This window comes from Varanus komodoensis, unplaced genomic scaffold (assembly GCF_004798865.1).
Source record: "Varanus komodoensis strain SLA01 unplaced genomic scaffold, ASM479886v1 scaffold7_1, whole genome shotgun sequence".
NCBI lineage: Eukaryota > Metazoa > Chordata > Lepidosauria > Squamata > Varanidae > Varanus > Varanus komodoensis.
Genome location: NW_025336479.1, coordinates 7,795,228 through 7,821,031, shown reverse-complemented (window position 1 = coordinate 7,821,031; position 25,804 = coordinate 7,795,228). Strand labels below are relative to the sequence as shown.

Here is a 25,804-nt window from a genome sequence, read left to right as displayed (position 1 = left end):
AGAAGCTGACATTCCAGATTACTGTCCTGAAACAGAGTATCTTACCTGGTGCTGGGGCTGGGGCTGGAGCTAGGATGTGGATTCTGTAGACGTATCATGGCTTGTTGCAGCCACTCCATCCAGTTCTGCATCACTTATAAATTTGATTAATATGGGTCACTTGGAATTTGCCTTCTGGGCTATTTTCCAAAATACAGACTATTGCCCAGAACAGGTTCCAAAACAGTGTTCTGTGGGGGTATTGTGGGTTATTGCATCCCTCCCATGTACTCATGATAGACTGGTGAATTTGGCTTTTTTTGGCTTACTCTGAAGTTGCCACTGGACTGTTGCTCAGAACAGGTATCTGAATGTGGTTTCTGTTGAAGGTTTGTGGTTCATCATAACCATACCATGCAGTTGTATGTGACTGGTTAGGTTGGCTGACTCAGAAGTTGCCAATCTGAGTGACTTAATGTACTTTTCTCCACTGCCCAGAATAACTGCTAGCATGGACCGTTCCATTCTGTTGTGCAGTATTTTGGAGCATTACAGGAATACTAATATAATTGTGCAAAAGTTTTGATCCTAAAGCATTGTTTCCAGGACTCTAACATATGCCAATGGCTTTAAAAAAATAAATAAAGGGATCATTCCGGCTTTTGCACCACCCCAGCTGCAGACTGACTCATACTTTTTGCAGGGGCTACCATGTTCTTTAGAGTTTGGACAATTTTATTTATTTATATATATATCCTGCCTTTTCCTACAAAGGGCTCAAGGCAGCTTACATCATTCTCCTCCTCCATCTTATTATATTATCCCCACAACAACCCTGTGAGGTAGGTTGGGCTGAGAGGCTGTGACCTGCCCAGTCACCCAGCTGGCTCCATGGCCGAGTGAGGACTAGAACCCGGATCGCCTGAGTCCCAGTCCCAGGCTCTTAACCACTGCACCACACTGGCTCGGGGGGAAGGACAATGGGGGTTAACAATGTCCCGATCCATTTCCTTAGGCAAAAAGTTACTGATCATCTTTCTGTAGAGGGATCTTTGAACACTACACAAGGTCTTACTTCAGTTTTCTTCTCCTTTCTTCTTACACATGCACACAATCACGTATCCTAGAAGGAAAGATGTTGGGCACGAGTCCAGAGAAGGAAAATCTACAGCAGAGGAACTGACAAATCCCAAATGCTGCTAGGTCCAGTGCTCACATACATTCCTCTTTGGGGAGGAGAGATTAGGGGAACAGGAGGCTCCCCTCGATCTGCAGAATGTTTTTAGCCTTTTGTTGTTAGTGGAGGAGCAACAGCTTCTAAAGGTTGAAACCGCATCCAGAACTCCTTCTGTGTGGGCAGAAGGCTGTTTTCAGAGCCAGACAGTCATCACGTCAAATCCATGCATACTAGCTATGTCTGGTTTGTATTCTTTTCCAGAGTAAGAGCAAGTCACTTGACTGGGACCCAAACACAGAGTGCTATGAGGCCTTTGAGATCCAGGAACCATCTAAGATGAAATACCTCTTCTGGCAGGAGCCTACCTGGACCCCTCAGTGGGCATTTGAGGTCTTCATCCAAGGGGTTCCTCTAAGGGATGCTCAGACGCCGCCAACCAGTGAGAGGGTCGTCTCAGGACTCCCCACCTTGCCAACTATGTACTTTGCCCACGGAGGTCTGGCACCAACCGTGCACTCTTCCCCGGTTGAGAGAGCCCCGTATTCACCATACTGGGACATGGATATATATTTATTTTATTTATTATTTATTAAAATACTTTTATGCCGCCCCATTCACTGAAGCCTATATCAGCTGCTTCTATCAAGCCTGGTATCTTCCCGAAACTGCTTTAGCTGCTTAAATTTTGTATCTTACAGATGTTCTATTCTGGTTATTATCTGTGATGTACAGTTTTTATGACCCATCAACAGTGTTTCAACTATTAGTCAGCACCGAAATGAAATACAGAACACGTGATGTGCCATGCTTAGCTTGTGCAACAGCCGCGCACTCTAATCTTCGCGAAACTGACAACTTCTCCTCAACGTGTGTGGGAAGAAGGCTGCTCTCTAAGCTGGAAGCTATTACAAAGCCTGAAGTTCAGGACGGCAACAGCTTTTATTTACTAAGACACTGAGAAAGAAAATGAAGTAAGCTCCATGGTTTTGGTAAAATATATTTTATTTCTTCAAAGAAATAGTATGAATCAGAATTCCATTTTCCTAGAAACCTCTGTGTAAAATTAATTTGTGTTGTACATACCACAAAATAATTCAATTTACAGTTTTTGCTTGCCATTTGTTTTCCTTTACAAGTATACTAGCCTAAGATGTACCATGTTACAGCAAACACACTCACACAAAATATTGCTAATATCTGGACATACTGCATTGCTGAATGGAACTCAGCCATAAATTAATGTCACAATGTGAAAAAAGGTCTAGCCACACCTCTCAGTTTTGACAGGGTACCCTCTAGTGAACCAACAGAATAGTGAAAGCATCGTATTGAGGTTTGAGTCAGCACTTTCTGTATCATATGATATGGTGCCCTTCATGGCTACCATAAGGTAAGGCCTTTTCAATGAATTGGTTTCATAAGACTTCCATCACATGGGCCGCTCGGCCCCGATCAGCAGCTCGCTCAAAAGTTTAGCGCTGGGACATGTTGCTCAGCTGTCTTGTTTCCCAAACGAACAGGGCTGGTAGAGACACAATGCAAATAAGGTCTGTGCAGCCGGAGGCATCAGGAGCCGAGCCCGGTCCGAGGAGGGGTGTGTGTGTGGGGGGGGGGGGGGCTTTCTGAAGTATGGAGTCTTACAGGGCACCCCTCACAGCCACACCCCCAAGGGCACTCCAAATGGGCAGGCGGGCGGGCGGGCAGCAGCGTGGCCCCGTATCAACAACCCAGCCCTAGCCATCTCCCCCTCCACCAGGAGCAGCCCATCTGCAAAGCTCGGGGTCTTTAACCAAGCCCCCTCCCAGTGCTTTGCCTGATGACAGGCATGGCTCACAGCAATATGGTGCTGCCAGCCCAACCTGCTCCTCCCCTCACGCCCACCCGCTACCGTGCGGGCTGCAGCCGCTTCCAGGGGGAGCAGGAAATTCCGGGGGGGGGGAACGTGGCTCAGCCCATCAACGGGGCACCCTGTGAGCTCTGCCTTCACTGCACCACTGACTCAGGGCAGAAGGCCACTCGGCCAAGCACCAGGCTCAGCGCTCTGCTATGGAAGCGGAGAAACCCCGCAAGGAAGCGCAGGCGAGCCAGGAAGGGGAGGCCCCATCTGGAGCAGGTGCCGTTCAGGGATGGACAATGCCAGAAAGCAGTGTGGCCGGAGCGACCCAAGGGAGCGACGTGCAGGTTCCAGTGGCTTTTCCTAGCACGCGGCTTCACCAGCAGGTGCTGCAGGAAACACCACAAGTCCCAGGATGCACCTCTGAAATTCCACACACACGTGTACACACAGTTTACACATGCACGTGCGCACACATGCGCGCACACACACACAGGGTTTGCATATAGCCCTCTGATAAACCTTGCCTTTAATCAGTTAGTAATTGATTACTTCTCAGCATAAAAAGAAATCTGACATCTACTCCAGAGCAATTCACTGTATGTATGAATTCAGAGTACTTGTGAATCTGTGCTATGCGCACACCCCAGAATTTTGACAGAGAAAGATGCAGTCCAGTTCTGTGGCACATCACCTGTTTCGGGGCAGGCGTAACCAACCCTCGTGCTCCGTCATGGGCTTGCCACAAGAAAGTGGGTGGGCAGTTTGTTCTTCTTGTTAAATGTGCCAAACTTTGGGATGTGGTGAACAACTGCAGGATGCCCAGGAGACATTTCGGCATCCCTCAGGACCCATCTGCATGGGCTGTATTGGGTATGGGGAAAAAAGCTGGTTTGCCACGAAAATTTAGCAGCAAACTTCAGCAGGACTCAGTAGCACTAAAGCAGATATACTTAGCACGTTTGCAGACAGTTTCAATTTGTCCGTTTTAGAATTCTGTATTTGCTACAGAGCACCATTAAAAAAAACCAATTTGGGGAACAGCAGAGGCAGCCGAGTTTGTCACCCCCTCCTTTAAGATATGGCACTCTTTTCATCCCAAGACAGCGTGAGGGGGGAAAATAAGAGGATTGATAGTCTGCTGCAGAATTGGTGGAATTCTTTGGTGAGCTTTGGAAAAGGGATGATACTTGCATCAACACCCAGGCTTCTCGCAATGTGACTCACTTAATGGGCTTCATCAACTGTGTGCATGTACGCACGCATACACACTCGCACACACAGTACAATGTAACACATACGCTTTCAGCTCAGTGCCAACAGCCAATTCACAGCACTGTACTTTGGGCCTAAATTCAGAGCCACTTAAGAAAGCCAAGCTCAAAAGAAAAAGAAAAAAAAGAGGGGGGTGGAAAGAGAGAGAGAGAGAGAAGGAGGTGTGACATTTAATTGTTCCAAGTAAACACTTCACATTTTTCTACAGGGCCAAGTTAAAGCCGGACAAAATATGCATAGTTCTCAGCCCAGGAAATCTGTTTACAGGGAAAGGAGATAAGAGAAACTGTAGGCATCCAGGCAGTAAACCTCAGCTTGTACAAAAGTCTCTGCAAGGAGGAAGAGCTCTAGACACCAAGGCAAACACGTCTCATATCTGGAGAGCCGGCAGCGGCAGCTGTATGGCTGGCGAGCGCATCCCTCGACACATGGGCGCCCCCACCACACCCACCGGTAGAGGCAGCTGCTACATGAAGCCGGCTCTGCACGTGTGAGTTCCATAAAACCCTTCGTAAAACCTACTTGATTACAGAGTCAATGAAAACTGGACTGTGAGTGGATTGACCTCGGAAGAGAAAGAGATGGGAGGTGCTGCCTGAAGGGCCTCGCACAAAAGAAATTTCAATATGCCTAGTACCCGTATTGGAAAAAAAATTGTGCTTTTCTCATTCTCCCTTACCCACCTGCCTTAAAAAGAAATAGCATTCCTCTTGGGAAAGCACCTGGAGGCACTTTCCAGCACAAACTGAACCAGGCAACCAAAGAACACGAGCACAGCGAGATTCAGCACTGTGGAATGTTAAGGACGACAACACAGCTATGAGCTACAGTGTGGTTAGGCAGCTTAGTGAATTAATTGCTTAGGAATTAAAAATAAATTATTATAAAATAGATTTCTGTACATTTTACATATAGACCTATCTACATATATAGGGAGAAGCAAGCGGAAAGACAGGATGAACTCTGGCAAGTGCTGCTGCGTCAGCCTCAATCCCAGCCGAAGTCGTGCCCAGTCATCTGGTAGAACTTCATGTTGAAGGGCCGGTAGAACTCGCGCAGCCGCTGCACCACCCTCTGGTCGATGTTGGGGTGGGTCCGCCCCTTCGTTTTGCCCAGGCAGTGGGGCTTGCTGCTGCCCTCGGCCTTCTTCAGGCAGGGGAAGCCCTTGGTCTTGTTGAAGTAGAAGTGCTTGTCCGTGATGATCCGCTTGAGGCCCAGGAAGTCCTGCACGCGGCCCAGCTCCCCGGCGGGGTCGCTGATGAGCCTCTCGCCGCTGACGAACAGGATCTGCCCGATGGGGAAGTACAGGAGCCAGTTCTCCAGGTGCTTGGCGTAAATGCCGATCTGGATGGCACTCCAGGAGGTGTCAATCAGGCCTGTAGTCCTGTTTTTGAAGGTCAGGCTCTCGAAGGTGGGGATGTCCGGCTTCTTGGACAGCGTCTGCGTGTAGTCCGAGATGGCTCTGGTGACCGGATCCCTCACCACCACAATGAGCTTGGTGCCCTTCGACATGGCAGAGATCCGAGCCGGGGCTTCCTTGGTGACAAAGTAGCTGGGCGTCTTCTCCATGGTGATCTGCCCATCCAGAGTTCTTGGCATCAATTCTCTGCCAAACAAGAAGAAGAAATGGCAGACTAATTAGAAAACAGAGAGGCATTAATTGCAGCAGTCTTGAACCACTCTTGGCGCTGAAAGATCTCTGACTCAGCCAAGGAGCAACAGAGCATCATTTCAGACCAAGCATACAATGAACCAAAAGGCCAAACTGTACCCCAGGGTGTGTTTTGTAATGGCATAAATTGACCTTGCTCAGATAATGTATGAGCTCCGGAAGGATGGGTACCTTCATTAATTTGTGGAAGAACTAAAAGGAGCCATTAAAGATGGTTAATACTGAAATGGAAGGTGCAGGGGGGATGTGCACAAGCCTAGTTTGTGGTTTCAAGGAAGCTGAGCTACCTCTATATTTGAGTTCTCACAGAGTGCCCAGAACCTTGGCCCTTTCGGTCAAGTTCTCTAGATCAAGAACCTATAAGATATTAAGAGATGTTATGTACCGTACATACGATGCCAAGGGAATTCTCAGATCCTCTCTCTCAATGTAATGTCTCTTTTCCCTATGAAGATAATTCTTTAGTGGTTGGATATTAAATGCTGCCACAACCACCCCCCTGCCCCAGTCTTTTATGACTGAGCTCTAAAATGTACTCAGAAGTGACCCACTGGATAATGTTGATCCGAACTGCAGGATGAGAGGATCTCATTGGTGTTGAGTGGGAGACAGGGACAGAGGGACAAGCAATGGGCTGAGAGACATGAAGATATTCTAATCAGAGCAAAGAAGTGCGGAACAGTCATCAAACTGAGCTCTTCCCCTTGGACATATACAACTCTTGCCGTGGGTTCCTATAATCACAATAATTCAGGAGAACTCTTTAACTCTTGGATTTCTACTTAACCAGAAGACTTTATTAGAACTGTGCCAGGTAAAATTTGTCCATGTTTTGGTGAAATCAGGCCCCCAGCCTAATTTCATGCAGCCCTCAGCAAAAGACCCTTCAGATGTGTGACAAAAGGGATTTGTTCTTCCCCTAGCAGCCCCACTGCAGAGGAAGAGAACAAGAAAGAGATGCCAGACCCTGGGGCCTGGCCAGTCACTGCCAGCATGCAGCCCTCACATTACTGCAAGGGAATGTGCTCTCTCTGGAGAAACAGTGCAAGTACTTTGGCCATAATTACCCACACCTACCAAGGAACTGCCATGTATTCCAAGCAAAGTGTGTGCAAAGAAGACAGGGAAGAGAAGGTCCAAGCCTGAGGCTTAGCACAGCTCATCTGCAGTTTCTTTCCTAATCCTGTTGCGTTTCATGTCATAGAAGTGGAGAATCACGCACCTGGAAGGAGCCTAGAAAGCCACTGGGTCCAACCCCCTGCTCAATGCAGTACTCAAGCCTTCCATTCTAACTCAGGGCTGGCCCTCAACTCTCTTCCGAAGGTCCCATCCTCACACCCCACCACCCCATGCATGTGAATGGAGAAAACGTACAGGGGGAGGAAGCAGCTTGTCAGGTGCCTCGGCTTGGCCTTGCAGTGGTTCCTGCCACTTTGGAGGCTCCGTATTGAGGTGACCACCTGGTCCACACTACTTCTGAAATGACGCAGGAACCCTACCCAAGTGGTGCTGTTTTCTAATTGGGGAAGCGGCTGCAGAAGGACAGCCCAGGAGTGCTTTTTGCAGGAGCACAGCACATGCCTCTTAGACCTTATCGCATTAGAGTTCCGGCTCATACAGTTCTAATCTCCCCCAAGTTCTTTTGTCTCCGAAACAGAGCCCTTAGATGCAGGAAGCAGAAGAGGTGGTTTAGTAGCACATGTTCCTTGAGAAACACCACCTCAGGCTTCTAATGTGAAAAACAGCTCAAAGACAGATACATTTACCAAGTCGGTTGACAGGTGGCCACGTGGTAATCCAATAGCTGAAAGCCCTAATGCCTTTGTGGCAGCTTTTTGTCTGCACAGAGGGATTCTCCACTAATCTGTTGACACTTCCCAATAAAGAAAATTGTGGTGTGGGGGAACTCTTGCTAGTGGAAGTGGGATGGGCAGGGAGGAGAGGCAGGGAGACGTTCTACCTGCTGCTGCTGAGTTGGGCTTACCGCCACAAGCTGCTGGGTCCCAAAATTGTGCTCTTTCTGCACCTCCTGCAAGGCCACAAGCTGCAGCAGCACAAGTGCCAGGTATCAGCACGGCAGCGATAATGCCGTTCTCGCAAGGTCGGTTTCAGCTCCGGGGCCTGGAGAGCCCCAGGGCAGGCCAGCGCTCATCAGGCCCCTCTTTCAAGGAGCCACCTCTCCACCACTGCCACCAGTTGCTCTCGCTCCTCCTCCGCCTCCTCCCTGCTACCATTTGCTTGTCCAACGGGCAGAGGGCCAGCGAGCGAGTACAGCAGGGTCGTGCACTGCCTCTCTTTCTCACCCCTACCAGTGCCTGGGCCAGGTGAAGCAGCAGCAGAAATGCCCAGGCAATCTTCCATTTAAAAAGGAAGTGGCCACAGACATCTGCATGTGGGATCTAGTAATATTTCTCCTAGTACCACAATCAAGAGTTGTTCTGTTTCATCCACACTGGAACTGCAAATTTTAAATTGCTGTCAATCATGGCACATTGAGTTGCCATATTTGCTTTTTGAAAGGGGAGACGATAGGCTCTCCATGGCAAAGAAGCTACTCTAAGTAGAGCGATGGAAGTCAAATAAATTGTATTTTAGGATTTAAAGCTGAAGATACTAAAAGAGTCTCCCTTCCTAGTTCTGTTCCCAGCAGCTTTGTACTCCCATATGCTCGCTGAGCTGGAGTGAAGGCAGAACAAACGAAATGTCTTGGATGGCATCTCCAGCTATTCCAAGAAGGGAAGAGCAGGATTTTAGGACAAATGCACAGGAGAAATAGAACCCAAGATGGCAAGATCTGAGAACTGGGCACCAGTAAGAAGCCAGTTCCTGGGGCAATATTATCTTTGTGTGGAGGGGGAAGGTCCTATGGAGGACCAGCCTTAGCTCTGCAAGCTTGTGGTGGATAGGGCAAGATAACTATTATTTCCCCTGTCATTGAGACACTTGGGGGGTTACGGCATCTCCAGGGCTGGCATAGCTCTGCACCAATTTTGTGTGAGAGGAAAATGAGGGAGGCTTGGATCCAGCAGCTTCATCACTGCCCCTGAACAACCCCTCCCCTCAAATGGCTCGTCTTGCCCACCACCACAAGCAGGACATCACACTCGGGAAGCTTCTGGTGGCAGTGCAGATGTCATCCTGGCCACGGACACCGTGACAACGGAACGGCACCTGCACAGCTTCCTGAGGCCCCTCAGTAGGCCTTTGACCGGCTGTGGAATTGCAGCCCTTGTTCTTATTTTCTCTTGAACACTAAAGACAAAATTCTGACAGATCCTGATGAAACCACCCAAGGAAAAAAGACAGTATTCTCTCAGTCACGGATCACTAGCCAAGGTACCAGCCTAGAAGGTCCATAGCAGCACTATCATCTACACAAAACTCTTACTTATGATGCGGCAGAAACTCCTATTTGTCTTCACACTCACTTGATGAGCTGCATCCTTGGTGTTCCAATTAAGGAATCGGAAAAGTGGTATCAAAGATCTCTGCCCATTGAGTCCACGAGTGGAACCAGAACTCAAAGAACTCACTCTGGCAAAAAACCAGTCGTCCAATATATTCAGTACAGTCCTGCTACCACTCTAGTCCTTGCTACAAATTGAAAGATAAAAAAAGCCAATGCTGCTGTCACCACTGCGGCCATGTCACTCGCCTTGCCTTGAAATAAGATCTTTGGATAAGTATTCACAAGAACTCAGCTAATCAATATTCTGCCTGTCAGACTGTGACTGGGAAGCAGCTAACTGGGAGTAATTATTTAATGTATGCTAGAGAAAATGGTAAGGCCCCAATTCAGGTCTGGACCACCGGACTCCAGGAGGAGGATTAAATCTCCCTGGAATTTGCTTCCCAAAATTCTGCCTTCCATTCTACACTGGGGTTTAAAGACTAGCCTCTGCTGGAATCAATGGCACCTCTTTTGCTCCAACTCTGCAGGGTGCAGCAGGGGACAGCAGCCTGGGAAGTGAACGGCTGGGAGAGGTTTCATCCTTCCCTTCCAGTGTGTGCTGGTTCTGACCTGGATGGTGCTGTGTGCAGCTACACTAATGAGAGGAAAAGCAGCGGGCGCAGTTACCTATGACACAATTCAGTCGTGTGCAGTTTGAGCCTAAAATGTTGACATTCCCCAAGATCCTTCAGAGGCAAGTAAAAGCAAGGGCCATTCTACTGCATATTAAGAACTGGGCTTTAAAGGGGAGCTCTCCATTAAATGGGGTTGAGTAGTGGGGGAGGGGGAGAGGCGGCAGCAGGGGATGATGGTGGAACCTCTGGAGGTTCAGGTCTTTAAGCGTAACTGAAATTAATGCCATGTAAATGACAGTGAGCAAAGTTGCATTTCTTCCTGCCACTTTCTAAGTGGCTGGGGAATAAAGAAACCATTACCCAAAGATTTCTGTCTGCCGTACTTCACCGGGTGTAGTTTATAACGTCTCTCTTCTGTTGTTTGAGAAAGAAATCAAAATCCTGGAAGTATTAGTGTCTTCCTGAACCAAGGATCTCAGCAGCTCAGTGAAACAAGCCAATAATTGCACTCTAAGGGGACCAGTTGCATCCCCCCAATACACACACACACACACACACACACACAAACACGAGTATGCACAAATGAGAAGGAGCAGCGGGGAAGTTTCAGCTGGCCAACTCTAGAGAACATCTCTACGCAAGGCCAGTTTTAACTTGAATAGTGAGCTGCTTTCCCGACTGTTTTGCAGCTGAGCCTAAGATGTGAGCATTCTGCAAGCTCATCACTAGCAGCACGGATAAAACATCCCTTAATTATGAACTGAGGCTTTTATTGTTTGGGACAGCAAAGCAATACCGCAGCTAAGAACCTGACTAGCCCAGGAGTTTCTGAAATAAATGTATGACCCTTAAGAATACTTTTGCAGGACAGATGCTTTTTTTTTTTTTTTTTAAAAGAATACAAAGAAAAAAAAATTGGGGGGGGGGGGGAAATCACTTCACTGCAATGAAATGCACCCGCTTTCCCCAGCCTAACACAACCCAGATGTGCTGGAACACAATTCTCATCATCCCCAGGCTGCTGAGCTGTTAGTACTACACCAGTAAGAGTTAGTCCCTGCACACTGAAGGGAACAAGTAGCTACCACAAGAAGTTTCTGGCTAGAGGCCCTGTTCCCCCTGCCCTGCAGGACCCATTGATGTCTTGATGTAGTTACGTCATTTATCAAATTGCATGCGAAGCTATGCACTTGAATAAAGATCCTGAACATGCTTTGGAATTTTCCCCTTCTCAATTCCTTTTCCAGCCTTAAGTTCAGTTTGTCCCAGACTTTGGGGCTGCATTTTGTTAAGTTCACATAAAAATGTGTGCACATGTTTGGTGCACATTTCTTCAGATACATGCCTTTTTAATGCAGTTTTGTTGAATATACACATTTGTAAAAGCAGCTTTCCTAATACATGTTGAATGTTATTTTCCACAAATATACATTTTTGCGTGCACATTTTCCTAATGTGCACATATTTGTATGCAATTTTTTACTGAAGAAATCCAGTACAAAACTTGGAGAAATGTGAATTTCAAAAGATAACTGAATTTCACCCATATTGGCTCAGATATGTGAAATCAGGTCAGTTCACATTAAAATGTGAATTAACTAATTTCTCTTGGATCTGTACTCACAATCTTAGCAGGACACAACTGGAAGTATTACAGATACTCTGGGGATTAAATTAACTAATCCATGCAGTTCAGATACCTGGGCCAGGGTGCAACTCACACTATTGCCTGCCAGTTCACAAGATCCAGTGCTAAAACAATGCACTGCCAACCTGCTGCCCTCACTATAATGGTTTCCCAGAAAAGAAAGGCTAGGCCAAAGTCCCTTTTTCTAATGCACATCTCATGCTGCAGGTTTGTGCACTGCTACTTCAAAACAAATTTCCTTCATACGAAGGTAGACCGTCTCTTCCAGCTCGGCCATTCTCAGAAAAACTCTTCTTCTAGATGTAAATCATTTGCAGCGTTTGATTGAGTGGCCCAGTTTATTTTATTCAGTTATTTTAACACACATCACCCAACTTAAAATTGCACAACAAATAAGAATGTGGGCAATGGAAACATCCCTCTGACACAAAAGAGCAGAAAAACAGAACACAGAGAAATAAAAATATTTTCCATATTTTGAAGGCAGCAGAGACTAAGAAGAGCAGTCCATTGCCTTCTGAACTTCCCCCCGAAATAGGAAGGTTGTGAGTGAGGAAGTGAGATGGGACCTGGAGATACCCAAGTAGAAGAAGTCATTCCTGGTGATCTTCTTACTTCTGCTTTGGTGGGAAAGAGTTCAGAATAAGCTCACTGCACCACATCCATGCGTGGCACATTCTGGCCACTTACGCCAGGCATGCTGAGAGAAGAGCATTCTGTAGCTGCCTGTTTGGAGACAAGGTTGCCGGGTTAGCTAGACCTTCCTTGATATATTCAGCTGCAGCATCCAAGGCCAGCCTCTTTGAGAGCCTCTTGCCTTTTTTAAATGGCAGAAAATTCCTGGCTCAGACTAATGGTATACTGTGCAGAAAACAGCTTTATGGAATAGCATCCTCACCCTTTATTGGCTTGTCACTGGCCTTTCATCTTCTTGCCAGACGGTAGTAAATCCATGCACACTTCCCAAGCTCAAACAATAATAAAGCGTAAGTGGCGGGGGCGCTATTTGGAGATATACGTCACTTGACAGATTTTGCACCGACATGGAAAGTCTTGAGATAGGTGTAAATTTATTCTAGGTTTAGGCATTAGTCTTAGGGAGGAGAAGCAGCCACTAGCCTACGGAGATCTGGAGCCATTCCAAACATTATGAAGCACACCTTGCCATGTAAATACGAACTGTGAGCAGCCCAACCCAAGGCACTGCACTGCACTACCTTGAGCATGGACATTGCACTCACTGACCACCTTCCTTCCAGGAACCCGCTCGGCTCCATGGAGCTCCCAGGCAGCCCCCCATGTGGCCCTGCTCAGACCTGCATGCAGCACGCATGGCTGGTGCATCGTGCGCTCTCAAGCGACGGCGGAGGTGCTGGGGGGACTCCATAACTGGCAATGCTCTATCGCATGGAACCTCTTACACCATTTCCTGGCCAAGCACATGGACTTACATTCTCAAGACTGTTCTGGTTGGCGTATTATGAAACTACTGTGGTGGTATCCTACATGTCTGAATGGTATGCTAGCCATGAGGCAAAGCAAGTATGGATTCCCCTCCATTGGACAGGACACTGGATTCTCTGCAAAAGCAACCAAGCACCCCCCCTTCCATCTTCCCTTTTCCAAGAAAAACCAGCTAGACAGTCTTCAATGACTCCCGCTTTTCTCCTTGCAACAGAGACAAGTGAGCCGCATGCCCCCTTCGCTCTACTCGAGGACCCTTTCGTGCTCTGTGCGAGTCCTCGAAAGCAGCCCTCCTTAGAGGTCGCAAAGGCATGGCTCCAGCCAGGGAAAAAGGAGGTCGGGGGCGGGAGGTAGGAATGGAAAATACACAGCAACAACTGGGTAGTGGTTAGATTAAAAGCTCACTGCTGTTTATGGAGCAGTTCCTTCAGACACTCTCTCATCATTATCAGGGCTTTGTTTCACATGGCTTGGCCAGAAGGGTAGTCGCATAATCTGTAGCCATTTCCTGCATGATGGGTTTTTTGGTCATGTTAAGGGAAGAGAAGGTGAAAGGGTTCTAGGAAATAATATGACTCAGCGCAGGCAGAGCCAGTGGAGGAGGCGGAGAGAAATGAAAACACTTAAGTAGCTAAGTCCATTCTACAGACAAGGCCCTTTTAAGATGTGCTGCTTTTCTGTCCTTCGGTCGTCATTCAGTTCTTTGAGGATGGCTCTCACCCCACCACCTCCCAAGTCTTTTCCCACTGGCACACCAAAGAATCACAGCCACGCCGTGTCCATTGTGGTGTCTCTCCCACCAGTCTGTATTCCTTCCATTTTATTACATGAAGTCCACCGTGCATGGAACAAAGATTACAGTAGTCTGAGTGACCTCTTTAATGTTCTCCACTGGCACTGTGGAGGCATCGGCTGAGGACTCCGGCTCCATCCGCCCAAATGGGTTGTGCATTCATTAATCCCTTTGCTCCCTGAAGTTGCATTATTCATAAGTTTCTCTCAGTTTAAGAGCTAAAAATGGGGAGGGGGAGGAGGAAAGAAAGAAAGAAGAAAGAGGAAAACCAAACCTCCAGACATCAGCAACTTTTATGCTTTGCGTATTGACTGTTCCGAAAGAAACCCACAAGTCATTTAAATGAGGAATCTAAATGAAAGCAAGACGGTGCCATTTTAGTAGCCTAAGCTGCACCCCCAACTACGTCACTCATTTTGGTTCCAACATTGTGTTGGAACTGCAGGACGTCTTGGAACAGTGCCCACTTCTGCACATACACAAGAACCCCTTGCTGCACGGCAACAGCCATCCACCCACGGAGCTTCACCCACCTGTGCGGACCAGCTCCCCATGCATGGTGGGGTGGGGGGGGGGGGAGTCACAGCTCTGCCCTGGTCTGCTGATCCAGCGCTGACCGTCCTGGTGCAAGAGGTGGGGGTGGAAGGGAGAAGGCATCCAGGCATTACTCCCCCCTCTGCCCCCGGCCCGGTTTGCCAGCACAGGCAAGGGCCATTCTGCAGCAATCATGGGAGAGTGGATACATTTAAATTCAATGAGGGCTGCTTCAAAGAAGTTAAGACTAACAGAGAAGCTTTTCAAGTGGCCAAGGAGGAATGTAAAATTAGAAGCAGCTCCAAAAAAGCAGGAGAGGCTTGGACATCATGATTAATTAGACCTTGTTTCCATGTAGCCAAATTGGTTTAATCGCTCTGGTTATGAATTTAGCTCCCCTACAATTCAGCAAAAATGGCCTTAATAGGCACGAGATTGAGAACTGCAGAAGATTCAAAGCAGAGGAAGAGGAGGAAGAGGAAGACTCCCTGCCTGAGGACAAAAGGCCACTAAGATCCACCTTTCCATAGTAGGGGTGAGGAACATGCAGACCAGCTGCTCCCAAAATTGTGCGAGAAAGAGAGAGAGAGAGAGATTTAAGGGGCATCTGCAGAAGGCACTTGGCCCCATTTTCACTCTTCAGTTGTTCCGTAGTTGCTGCAGGACGTCCAAAGGGTCCAGGCAGCAAGCGTGCACGGCCCAGAGCCTCCCCGATGCCTTGTCTGCTCTGCCAGAAGCAGGGTCGGAGCGGTACAACCTGCGGGACGATGGATGGAGCAAAATGGCCCCTGCCGCCCCCGGGTGGCCCACACCCAAGCGCACTGCTACAGGCATCTATACCAGCAGGCCAGAACAGTCTGTTTCCGTTGTAATGGGTCTACCGAAGCACTGATTGCAATTGCCGACAATGTACACATATATTCGTTTTCACACAAAGATGATCCCTGGGTTGGTACTCACAGAGGGCTTTGCCAGGATACATACCTTCGCCTCACGGGAGTGATTCACTGCCTTCGCTTGCTCGGTGCCACACCCAGGTGAATGCCTGGGAATCCTTAAAACTCAGTGGCGAGGGGGTCAAATACCAGTCATCCTCTGAGGGATGCTGCCACGTTCTGGTGGAATTCTCTCTCTGGGATCCGCCCAGAGAGTCCTGTTGGACTAACTGGTTGTGGACTATAAATGTAACAATCAATAAAATACCTTGCCAGACGACAATTCCCAGGATTATGGAGGAGGAGGGAACTTGTGGCATTTAAACTGTCCATTTCAAAAAAGAAATTGTTTGTAAAAGAGATGATGCCTTTACAAGTATGCGCTTCATTCCTATTATGTAAGAATAGATGTTGGGGGGGGGAGGCTTCTGTGTAGTAGCAACATTTCTGGAATTCCCTCCCCAGAAAGATCTACCTGACTCATATTTAATTATCTCCCTGGCACCAGGCAAAGGCCTCTTTCTTTCTCAGGCCTTTCAGCTCTTTACCCTGAGCTTTCAGTACCTTTTATCCGTATACTTTCAGTTCTCCTTTTGATGGCAGTTCTTCACCTCTGCTGCTTCAAACTGATGAATGATTCTGCTTTCGTGCGAGCCCTTCCCACCTTTTACCACAGACCAGCTTCCCGGAGTTTCATCTGTATGTCAAATGTGCTGAGAGCTCTGATGTCGTGGAGCCATGCTCTTCAGAACGCATCCCCGGAATCTATGGGGCTGTCGGGCACTTGTACAGTGGCAGTTTCCCAAACAATGTTCAAGGGAAGGTTATCAGAGCTCCTCAGTAATGATGGCTTTTTGCACGTGGGTAAGCAGTCGATACAGCAATTAAATCAGAATTCTATAAAATTATAAAATGATGATTATCACTGCCACACTCCCAATATCCCTTCCTACATCTTACACAGCTGCAGGAAAGTGACGGGCACTCTGGACTCCCCGCCAGCCACCACGTATCAAGCATGACCTGGGCCTCCCCACCGCCTTGAATCACCTGATTGCACACCTGATTGCACACCCAAAGCTGGGATGGGCAACTTGTGGTCCTCCACACCTTTGCCCACAACTCTCACTGGCTCTACCCCGTCCAGCCAATGTAAGGGATGATGGAAGTGTAGCTCTCCAGATGTTCTGCCTACAAGCTGGCTGCCCTCGTCCTAATTGCCTCCCCCCAAATGTTCTGCCTTTCATGAGGGTTCTGCGCAGATAATTTAATTCTGCGCACTATTCTGCCTTATGGCTTGCACGCCAAATCCACACATCCCTAGCAGGGATTTGATTAAGAACAATCGCCAAAGAGGTGCCCATCTCAAAATAGTGCCCATCTTATGTGGATTAGACCAGTTCAGCACAGTCTATGGCTGTGGAGAGGAGAGTTCAAATCACTGCTAATTCATGAAGCTCCCAGTAAGGCCAATTCATGGATTCAGTCCCAGCACCAGGTGCTGAATGGCAAGGCGCACAGGGGCCGTGTGCGAGGCCCAGGGAGGGTGAGGAGACCCAGGGAGCACTGCTATGGCTACCAGACATCACTGGAGGGGCACGGCATGCTTGGGATTTCCAGGTCCAGACCTCTGACTTGGGAGCTGGGAATCTACACCCTAACTGCTCTCCCCCAGGCAGATGTCAGCCTCAGAGAGGGGCTGGAAAGGGCCTCCTGGTGGGTGGGATGGAGATTGCAGCTGCCCGCCTTCCCCTCTGAAGCACCCCAACTACATAGCTGGAAATGGCCATCCAGTGGAAATGCAGAGTGTGAGGAACAAGCTGGCAAAGATCACCTCCTCCTGCTCTACCCCAAATGACCATTAGCCTCCCAGTTTGAAGGCTGGCAATCACCTTAACTGGACCGTGCCCTTGAGGGATCCACTCACAGAAAGTATCCCTCAGAGAAGCTCCCCGCGTCTCTTTTTTGGGGGTCCCTCTTCTCTCCCTCAAATGCACACACCACAGCCAACCGCACTTAGCAGGGTCCCCTGATTCCCTGTGCAGCAGGGAGCAACCTGGGGAAGGAGGAGGCGGGGAGGACCATTTCCACCAGCAGTAGATGCAGGTTAAATTTAGACCCAGCCGAAGCGTCAAAATAGCAAAAGAATGCCTTGGCTTTCTCAGCAAGCAGGCGGACTTTCTGAAAGAGCTGGCCAGAGTCTTCTTGCATCCAAGGGAATGTTTGCTTTGCGCAACAACCTGCCTTCCAACTAGCCCGCCAGCTAACAAAGCAATAGTGTGGACCTATCTCAGACTGGGGACTCCTCACGAGCCAGATACTTGCTCGTTAAGAAGCATCCACCTGCCCCCACTAATGAATGACTTGTGATGGACTCAGTGGTCTCCTTTTACCATCCTCATGCATGGACAGGATTCATGGCGTTTTGATATCTTGATCTGCAGAAGCTGAGAACTCCCACCTTGCACTGTGGGGGGAGCAAACAAGCCAGGAGCACGCAGAATGACAGGCCTGCCATGAGACACCCGAACAGCATGAAGGGCCGGACACAGAAGCCCTTGTCTGGGAAGAGCTGCTTTTGTTTCCCCCTTCAGCAGGAGGTTCCTCTTCCCCGGGGCCATTTTGTTTCAACTCCTGTGGGCTGCATTCAGCCCTGGGGCTACCCGAGCCAGCCCACCTTTTCAGCCCTTGCCTCACCACCTCCTCACAATCTGTTCTCTGTCCTCCCTCAATGAGAGCTGCCCTGCCACCTTCTCAGCCTCAGTGTGAAGAGGGAACGAGGGAGCGTTCAAACTGCACAAAAGCTGCACCTCTGCGGAGAGACCAATTACAACACCGTAGGGGGCGTGCCCCCCTGAGCACGACAGGCTGCGTGGCAGCGGCCATGTGACAGGCCTGCTATCCGCTTTTTGTCTGTGGCCCGCCTGCCTGGGAGGCACCAACACCGCTCCGGTGGCAAAGCACACAAAGGGAAAAGGCGCGCTTTCAATAGATAAGAAGCTGTTCTATTTATCCAACAGTGCTTTGGTCCACTGGACCAAGCACTCAAGGAGTGAAACAGCCGCTTAAAAGCCTTTTCTACTTCTCCCAACACAAATGGCTTCCCACCTTGGGGACACTGGGAGAGGTCAAACAGGGTCAGATGGGGAAAATTGCAGGGAGGGCTTCTTGGAATGGGTTAGGGTACCTGTAATTTTTATGACTTTCCTGAGGAGTGCATTCACATCAGCAACAGGAAAATGGAAATTCTAGTTTTCTAGTAGTAAGACTGAATGCCCAGCTTCCTAATATTCTTAAGCAGTAGTCCATCTAACCCAGAATACTCTTGTTGAAGAGAAATAAATTTCAAAGCGTGCTCTGGCTGCGACGTTAACTGTATAGGATCATGGCTTCCTTATTACCTGAAGTTTCTAATGGGCAGATATAAAAAGATTTTGCTCAAAGATTATTTTCAATTGGTCCAGCCAAGTAAACAGTTGAACTCACAGCAGTCTAGACTTGAACTCCATCCTCATCTTCAAAAAGTTGGACTTCAGTGTCTGCTCTGCTATTTTATGGATCTATGATCACCGACAGAAAAGAATGCTGGGAGTCGTCCTCCAAAACATCTCAAGGGCTCCAGGTGGGAGACGACAGAGCCAAAGGGACGGGGTATCTCCACAGTGCCCACCTGCTTATGTGACGGGCCAGTTGCAACAATGGCCCCACAGGAGGTAGCACAGAAGCAGTGATCTTCTGTCCAGCTGCAGCAATGTCAGAGGGCAGGTTCCCCAGGCACCCACAATGCAGCACATCCCCACTGCAGACCAGCGCCAGAGGAGTATTTACGATCAGCTTAATCATTAGAAATATCGAGTGCCTATCAGCTGGTGTAGCATAATGGCTAAGAGGCCAAGCTAACAATCTGGAACTTGGCAATCAGATTCCTATCTTGCTTCTGTCATGACCTGACTAAGTCGTATTAGGCAAGCCATTCTTTCTCAATCAACCCATTTGCATTATGGGGGAAATAATGACCTAAAACCATCTTGGAAGGTAAGAGCCAGTGTGGTGTATCAGTTAAGAGGGTGGGACTGAGACTTGGGTGATCTGGGTTCTAGTCCCTGCTCAGCCATGGAGCCCACGGGGTGACTTTGGGCCAGTCACAGACTCTCAGCCCAACCTAAAGAGCTGTTGTTTGGGGAATAAGACTGAAAGCAGGGGAGAATAATGTAAGCCACTTGGAGACCATTGTTTTAAAAAAGTAGGGTATAAATCTAATAAATAAACAGGTGCTGCAAGGATGCTCAGGAGGTATGAATTGAGGGAAAGGAGCAAAGCAAGCTAAGGACCGTACACACAAAAATTCTAAATAAATATATAAACTGTAGGCCATGCAGGGGGATGCAGAGCATATCAAACCAAGGCAGAGCAGGAGCCTGCGCCACTCACTGCTTTGATCCTCCAGCTACTTTTCTGCTCCATTTCTTTATTTCTTTATGTATTATATTTATCTCCCACCTTTCTTCCACTGTGGAACCCAAGGTAGCTACCTGTGGTTCCCAGGTGGTCTCCCCTCCAAACTCAGGCCAGCCTCAGACCTGCTTAGCTTCAACATGGTGGAAGCCAGACCATACTCTGAGCACCATCTTCAAAGACAATAAACATGCACACACCTTACATCTCATTGGTTTCTGCCTCTCTCCATCTCCCTTCATATCAGCCTCCTTGGCCCATGTCTTTTTTGCAGCCAGACTTTCCTGGGGCAAGTTCATCTGCAGGTTGACACCTGAAGTGCCTATGCCAAGAAGGCACTGCAGAAGAACAGGGGAGAAGAGACCCGGCTTTTAGCGGCATGCCTCTTAAGGCACATACGGTACAATCCTGGGCGTATCTGCTGTGTTTCAAGGATCTCGCTCTTTAGGGAAAGTGTGGGATTTCTGCCTGAAGCACTACAGATGATCCTGGGCTTCTAGGAGGGCTTGCATTTGGTGAACTCCCTGCAAGGGGTCACAGCACAGACGAGGCATGAGCCACCCTGAGCCACCACTCCTGGTCCACAAGGGGGGCAGAACAACAACATGGCAGAAGTTGAAAAGGTCATTCCTTAAAACTACTTTAGAGCCAGAAGGTGACCCAGACAAATGTGTGCTGCACAATAATTTGCTTCGTGCTGGAAGAAGAGGTCTAGCAAATTAATACACTCTTGATCCTCTCTGCACACTGAGCCTTAAATGCATTTTAATACAAATGGGATTGCCTTCTCCAATCTCCCGTTATTGGATTGGCGATTAGTCATACAGATAGACAGACGCTGTGTCTGCAATTGAATTAGCCTGGTCATGAACACTCGCTCCAAGGCATGCTTGGAGAGGAAGCCAATGCCACTGACTGAGGCCGTGCCCCGCACACTGAAGCCTCCGTCTGCAGTGGTGAAGGCTGACCTGAAGTTGCTGTCTGAAACCAGCAACCCCCGAGAAGCGCCGGCCTACCTCTATATCCGTAGAGAAGCATAACAGCAGCAGGGCTACTGAGCCCAAGGAGCAGGAGAACAGCGGGATGCTGCAGAGAGGCACAGTGCCCTGTGCCTGGCCCAGGCAGTGGCCACGGTGTCGGGGAGAAGGCAGAGGAGGGAGCTGCTACAACGCTTTGTGCAAACAGGACTTCTTGGAACAGCTGCTCTGGGCTGGGTCACCATCATGCTCTGGGATGGGGAGCGGCGGAGTCCTGGCAGTGGCGGGTGCGGTCACGGCCAAGACGTGGCTAGGGACCTGGACTGCCTGGGCCGAAGGTGGCCCACGTCATGCTGGGCCTTGCAGGTGGTGCTTGGGCTGAGGTGCACATCCACACGCAGGGCAGGGGGAAATGTAGCCGCGGGGTCCTGGAAGCCATCTGGAATCCTACAAGGTAGCTTTCTTTGAGATGTTACCAGTTCCATGTGCAGAGCCAGTGAGACAGGCAGAGCTGAGGGGTTTCCATGCATGGATGAGACTGTGGAAGCAGGGAGAGAGGACTGAATTTGCTTGGCACTGAGGAGCCCCTGAAACAAGCCCGCCCTGTACAGAAGGAAGAGATTCTACCTGGACTGAAATAGGGAACCCAAACGCTGGCTGTTGATATTAAAAAAACAAAACAAAACTCAGTGAAAGAGCAGCTTTTAAACTGAATCCTGGGGGGAAACTGACAGGAACTTAGGAGTGTGTGATTTCAGCTGAATAATTCCTGGGTGAACAAGTTTCTAAGCAGACAAATGGAGATGTCTTAGAACCAGTCAGTGAGCAGAATAAACTATGAGGATATGATAGCTGTCCAAGGAGAAAGGGGGCACTCCAGAGACTTTTGTGTACATAGCTCAGCAAAGATGGGAAAGTTGGTGTGTTTGGTTTGAAGGGGGAACACAGGTATGCCAGGAAGCATCCTTGCATATGAGCTCTACAGAGTTCTGGCGAATGGGGCAGGATATAAATCAAATAAATGAATAGATGAATAAGGACAGACCAACGGATGGACAGGGAACAGAAGAGCCGGACAAGTGTTACTGTAAGAGTGCTCAACTAGAAAACTCAAAAGGGAAGGACTCCTCCACAGATTTATGGATGTTGGTAATACTAGGGATGTGAAGGCAGACACATCATGAAGAAAATGGAAAGCTCCCACTCTCTCACAGCACTAGAACCCAGGCTCGAAAACAATACGTCTCGCCTCAAAGTATGTGGGAATGGCCGCCAACCTGAAGGCTTCAGAAGAGGAGCAGGCGCATTCTGGAAGGAGACCATGGCTTTCGCTGGCAACTTGTCATGGCAGCGCCGGAGCACCTCCAGGACCGGAAGCAGCTGGTTGGCTGCTGTGGGAAGCAAGCTGTTCGCTCTGGCAGGGTTTTGCTTGCATCAACAAGCCTACGCAGAGCTCAAGGAGTGTCCACATACTAAAAAGATGTCCTCAGGTTTGGAAACGACAGAGGAGGTCTGTGCAAACTAGCGCGGCTGCCCACAATCGAAGCAAAGATGCACTGAGTGCATTCAGGGGTGAGTGGGGAGAGTCCAGGGATCTGGAAGCGGAGCAGCTGGCTCTGAAAGGGCAGCCAACATGCTGCCCTCTCTTTGGGGAGACGGGGAGGCTCTGGTTTCAGGAGAAGCAGGATTCAGGCGGTGCTCCTGGCTTAAGTTGCGAGACATCATCAAGGTACCTTTAAAACAGAGTGACTGAGGCATGAAGGTGCTCTCTGCTGTAGGTATATATAATTTCTAATTACATAGATAAGTTTTAATGAAAGACTCTGCATTTCCAGCTCAGTAATTTGACAGGGGCAGAGCAAGGTTGTAATTAAGAAAGGCTCCCCGCTCTCCACCATTATTAAGGAACTCGCTCTCCATCAGGATGCGTTCATTGATTCCTCTTGGCTTACCGGAAGCTGCTGCTGCTTACAGAGTAGCAATTGCTCTTTGGAGTGCTAGGAAGAGAATCTGAATCTTGTCGGTGCCCCCCTGTAATCTTAATCATTCAAGTTCACAGGCATGCCTGGGTAGCAACATGTCATTAGCAGCAGCCGTACGGAGTCAATGTGATTCATTTACGCAGATGTTTTGGATGCTACCCTGGCCAGCAAGATGCTGTCATTCTGCACTGCGGGTTCATCCCTACCAGAGCCCCGAGCCGGCACAGCATCCAACACCTTTTGGGCGCGGTTGGGGGGAACTCATGAGAATAGGGCTTCCATGAGTTCCCCCCAACCTGCAGCAAACAGCTTCTTCAAGATGGAAACTATTCAAGCATTGCCCTTGTGTGGGATTAGACTGCACCATGTTTAGCTCCCCCCGACCACCACCACCAATTGATTGCCTTCTTTAGGAAATATAGGAAAAGTTTTACTATTCTTTCCTCCCTTTAGCTGGAAGGTCTATTACTGCCATGGGAAATTAGGCTCACATTGTTCCCTGTATAGAGATGAGACAACTAGGAATATACAGATTTTGTTAAATCCATTCCATCTGTGTTTTGCCGAGTGTCAGATAGCTTTCATTCCACCGTCCACTTATTAAAGGACTCCACTTTTTGTACGAGAGTTTTATGGGCAAATGCACAAAAGCACATTCATTATGTACACTGGTAAACACATAGCTGCAGTAATGCAACTGGCAGATTAACACACTCTCCCACCCAACTTTATGTAATGTTTCACAAATCCACAGAATCAGCACAACTCAGAAAAGCCTGGCCTGCTACAGAATTTGCAGGTTGGGTTCACACTCATCCAGCTTGTAATTGTGGATTCCTCTAACAGCACTCAAGTACTTTATTCCTTCATGAAGATATAAATCGCCTGGAGTCATCCACATCAGCCTTTCCCAACCTAAAGATCCCCGGATCTTGATGGAGTCCAATTCCCATGAGCTCCAGCCAGCACGGTCTATGGCTAAGGATGTTGGGGAGCATAGTCCAACACCTGGGGCTCCCACTTTGGGAAAGGCTTCCCTGGACCTCCCTCCTGAGCAGAAACAAAAGTCAGTGCTGGCTGTACAATCCCTGGAAATGGAGACATCCGAGTTTTAATATAGCTGTGCTGAGGTAACACCAAGATGGAGCAGCAAAGAAGAGCGCATGGCTCTAGCTCAAAAGAGGAAGGATTTGAGGTACCATGCTGGCCATATTCCAGACTAGGGGAAGGATCTAATACTTTTGAGTTTTCACTCTAAAAAACTCCCCCTGCAAAAGCATTCCTCAGATGAAAGCGGAGGAACTTCAAAGAGACTTGTTCTCCATCCCAGTCCGGAAAGCCGCTGCATTCAAAGCCTTGTGTGCAGGTCAATATATTTCCCATGTCCAAATTTTTAAACATCACATTCTCGCCATCCCAATGTAAGTTAAGTTAGAGTGGAACTGCCATCTTCTTAGAGATGATTATTATTTGGTGGGAAGGGTTTACTCCTGCCCTGGCACAGCCCAGTTAAAATTTTGGCTTTCTCCATTGTTGCACAGGATGCTTCCATTCCCCCTCCAAGAGAAAGGGGGCATAAACCTGTCCCATGGAGTCAAAGTGGGTACTAAGCAGTATCCACTGCCATGGCGCCAGAACAGGGAACATCACTTCCCTCCCAACCATAGTTCCCACCAGCTGCTGCATCTGGAGCAAACAGCACTCGACCACCCAGGAGGTCTCTTGCCCTGCTGCTCCCTGGAGGGAGCTCTCAATCCCACCGTATTTTTGCATTTAACATCAAGTTCTGCTACAATTTCAACTCCAGGAAGTTCACAAAGGCTTTTAAGCAGCGATGTTAAAATCGCAGAGAAAAGAGGCCACGTGCAATTACAAGCATGCCATCAACCATGCCCTCTCTACCAAGTGAGAAAGAAAACTGAGGGGAATGCATTATAATTGAGTTCAAACAATGCTATGGCACTAACTGAAAGAGGGAGAGAGAAGCACCCACAGGAGCAGTTTGAGATGCACCTACTAGTTTCCAAGAAATGAACAATAGCCCTTAATACTTTGGGAATTAGTTGTGCACAGATGCATTCATTGCACCGTGCAGCCAATGACCCAGAGGTACAAATCTGGCCCTCCGAGGTTCCCCAGATGACCATGCTACCTTCTCTTGGCCAGACCTCTTTTTCCTGGCCACTGATAGATTGGTGGCTCACCAGTTTTTTCAGTTTTTGCCCTTCTGTAAAAGAATGAAATGCCTCAGCAAGGCTTAGTCCCTGGCAGGAAGCGGTTTTGGCCTCACCGTTTTTGCCCCGGCCAACGACAGAACATAGTCCTCCAAGAGGTCACCCCTCTGGCTGATGGAGGCTAGAGGCTCCTGAGCTTCAAGTGAGACATATTTGTTGAGCCCTCAATATCTTTCGTTTTTGCAGGATAGGGTGTCAAAATGTTTTGCACATTTGTATTACTGGGAGGAAGAAGCTGAGTGGTCTGAAAAAAGCAGAATGCATACAAAGGGGATTGGTTCATACCCCTTCCATCTGTATCGGCTTCTCTGTGATTGCTGCAAGAGAAGGGTGAAAGCTTAAAACCAGGGGTAAGCAACCTGGGCCCCTCCATACTGAATGAACTACAACTCCCATAAGTCCAAAGCAAGATAACTAATGACCAGTGATTACAGCAGTGGCATTCCAAAATATCTGGAAGATACTAGATTGCCTACGACTAGTTTGTCCGTAAGCAAACTGAATAACTCTTAGTGAACATTTGTAATATTTTGCTGCAGCAAAGAAACCCAGCCAGTAGTTGCACCACAGAAGAGCACTTGCAAAACTCACGCTGCGGCAAAGATGCCCCTTCCTCACGGGTCTTTGATGCCCCGACAGTGCTATGGGCAGCCTTGCAGAAAGGTAAGAGGCCCCTGCCCCTGTCAGCTTACACCAAGGCCCAAAGTGACATGCTAGGGTGCCCCATGCAGCCCACTTGATCAAAGCTGGCTTCCCCTTTTGACAGCTCTTGCCACCCCACCCCCACTCCCACCCCCCTGCAGCTAAGAGATCAGCCAA

General features: G+C 48.6%; 1 protein-coding gene across 1 annotated transcript in view; it reads right to left on the bottom strand.

Annotated features, from left to right (window-relative positions):
• Nucleotides 1–2,140: 2,140 nt before the first annotated feature.
• The window catches only part of LOC123035632 (heparan sulfate glucosamine 3-O-sulfotransferase 3B1-like), a 37,373-nt gene continuing 13,709 nt past the window's right edge, over nucleotides 2,141–25,804 (bottom strand). Inside the window, exon 2 of the mRNA XM_044454039.1 lies at nucleotides 2,141–5,871. Coding sequence (XP_044309974.1) covers nucleotides 5,253–5,871 — 619 coding nt within the window. The 3' untranslated portion in view covers nucleotides 2,141–5,252. The remainder of the gene's footprint in view (nucleotides 5,872–25,804) is intronic.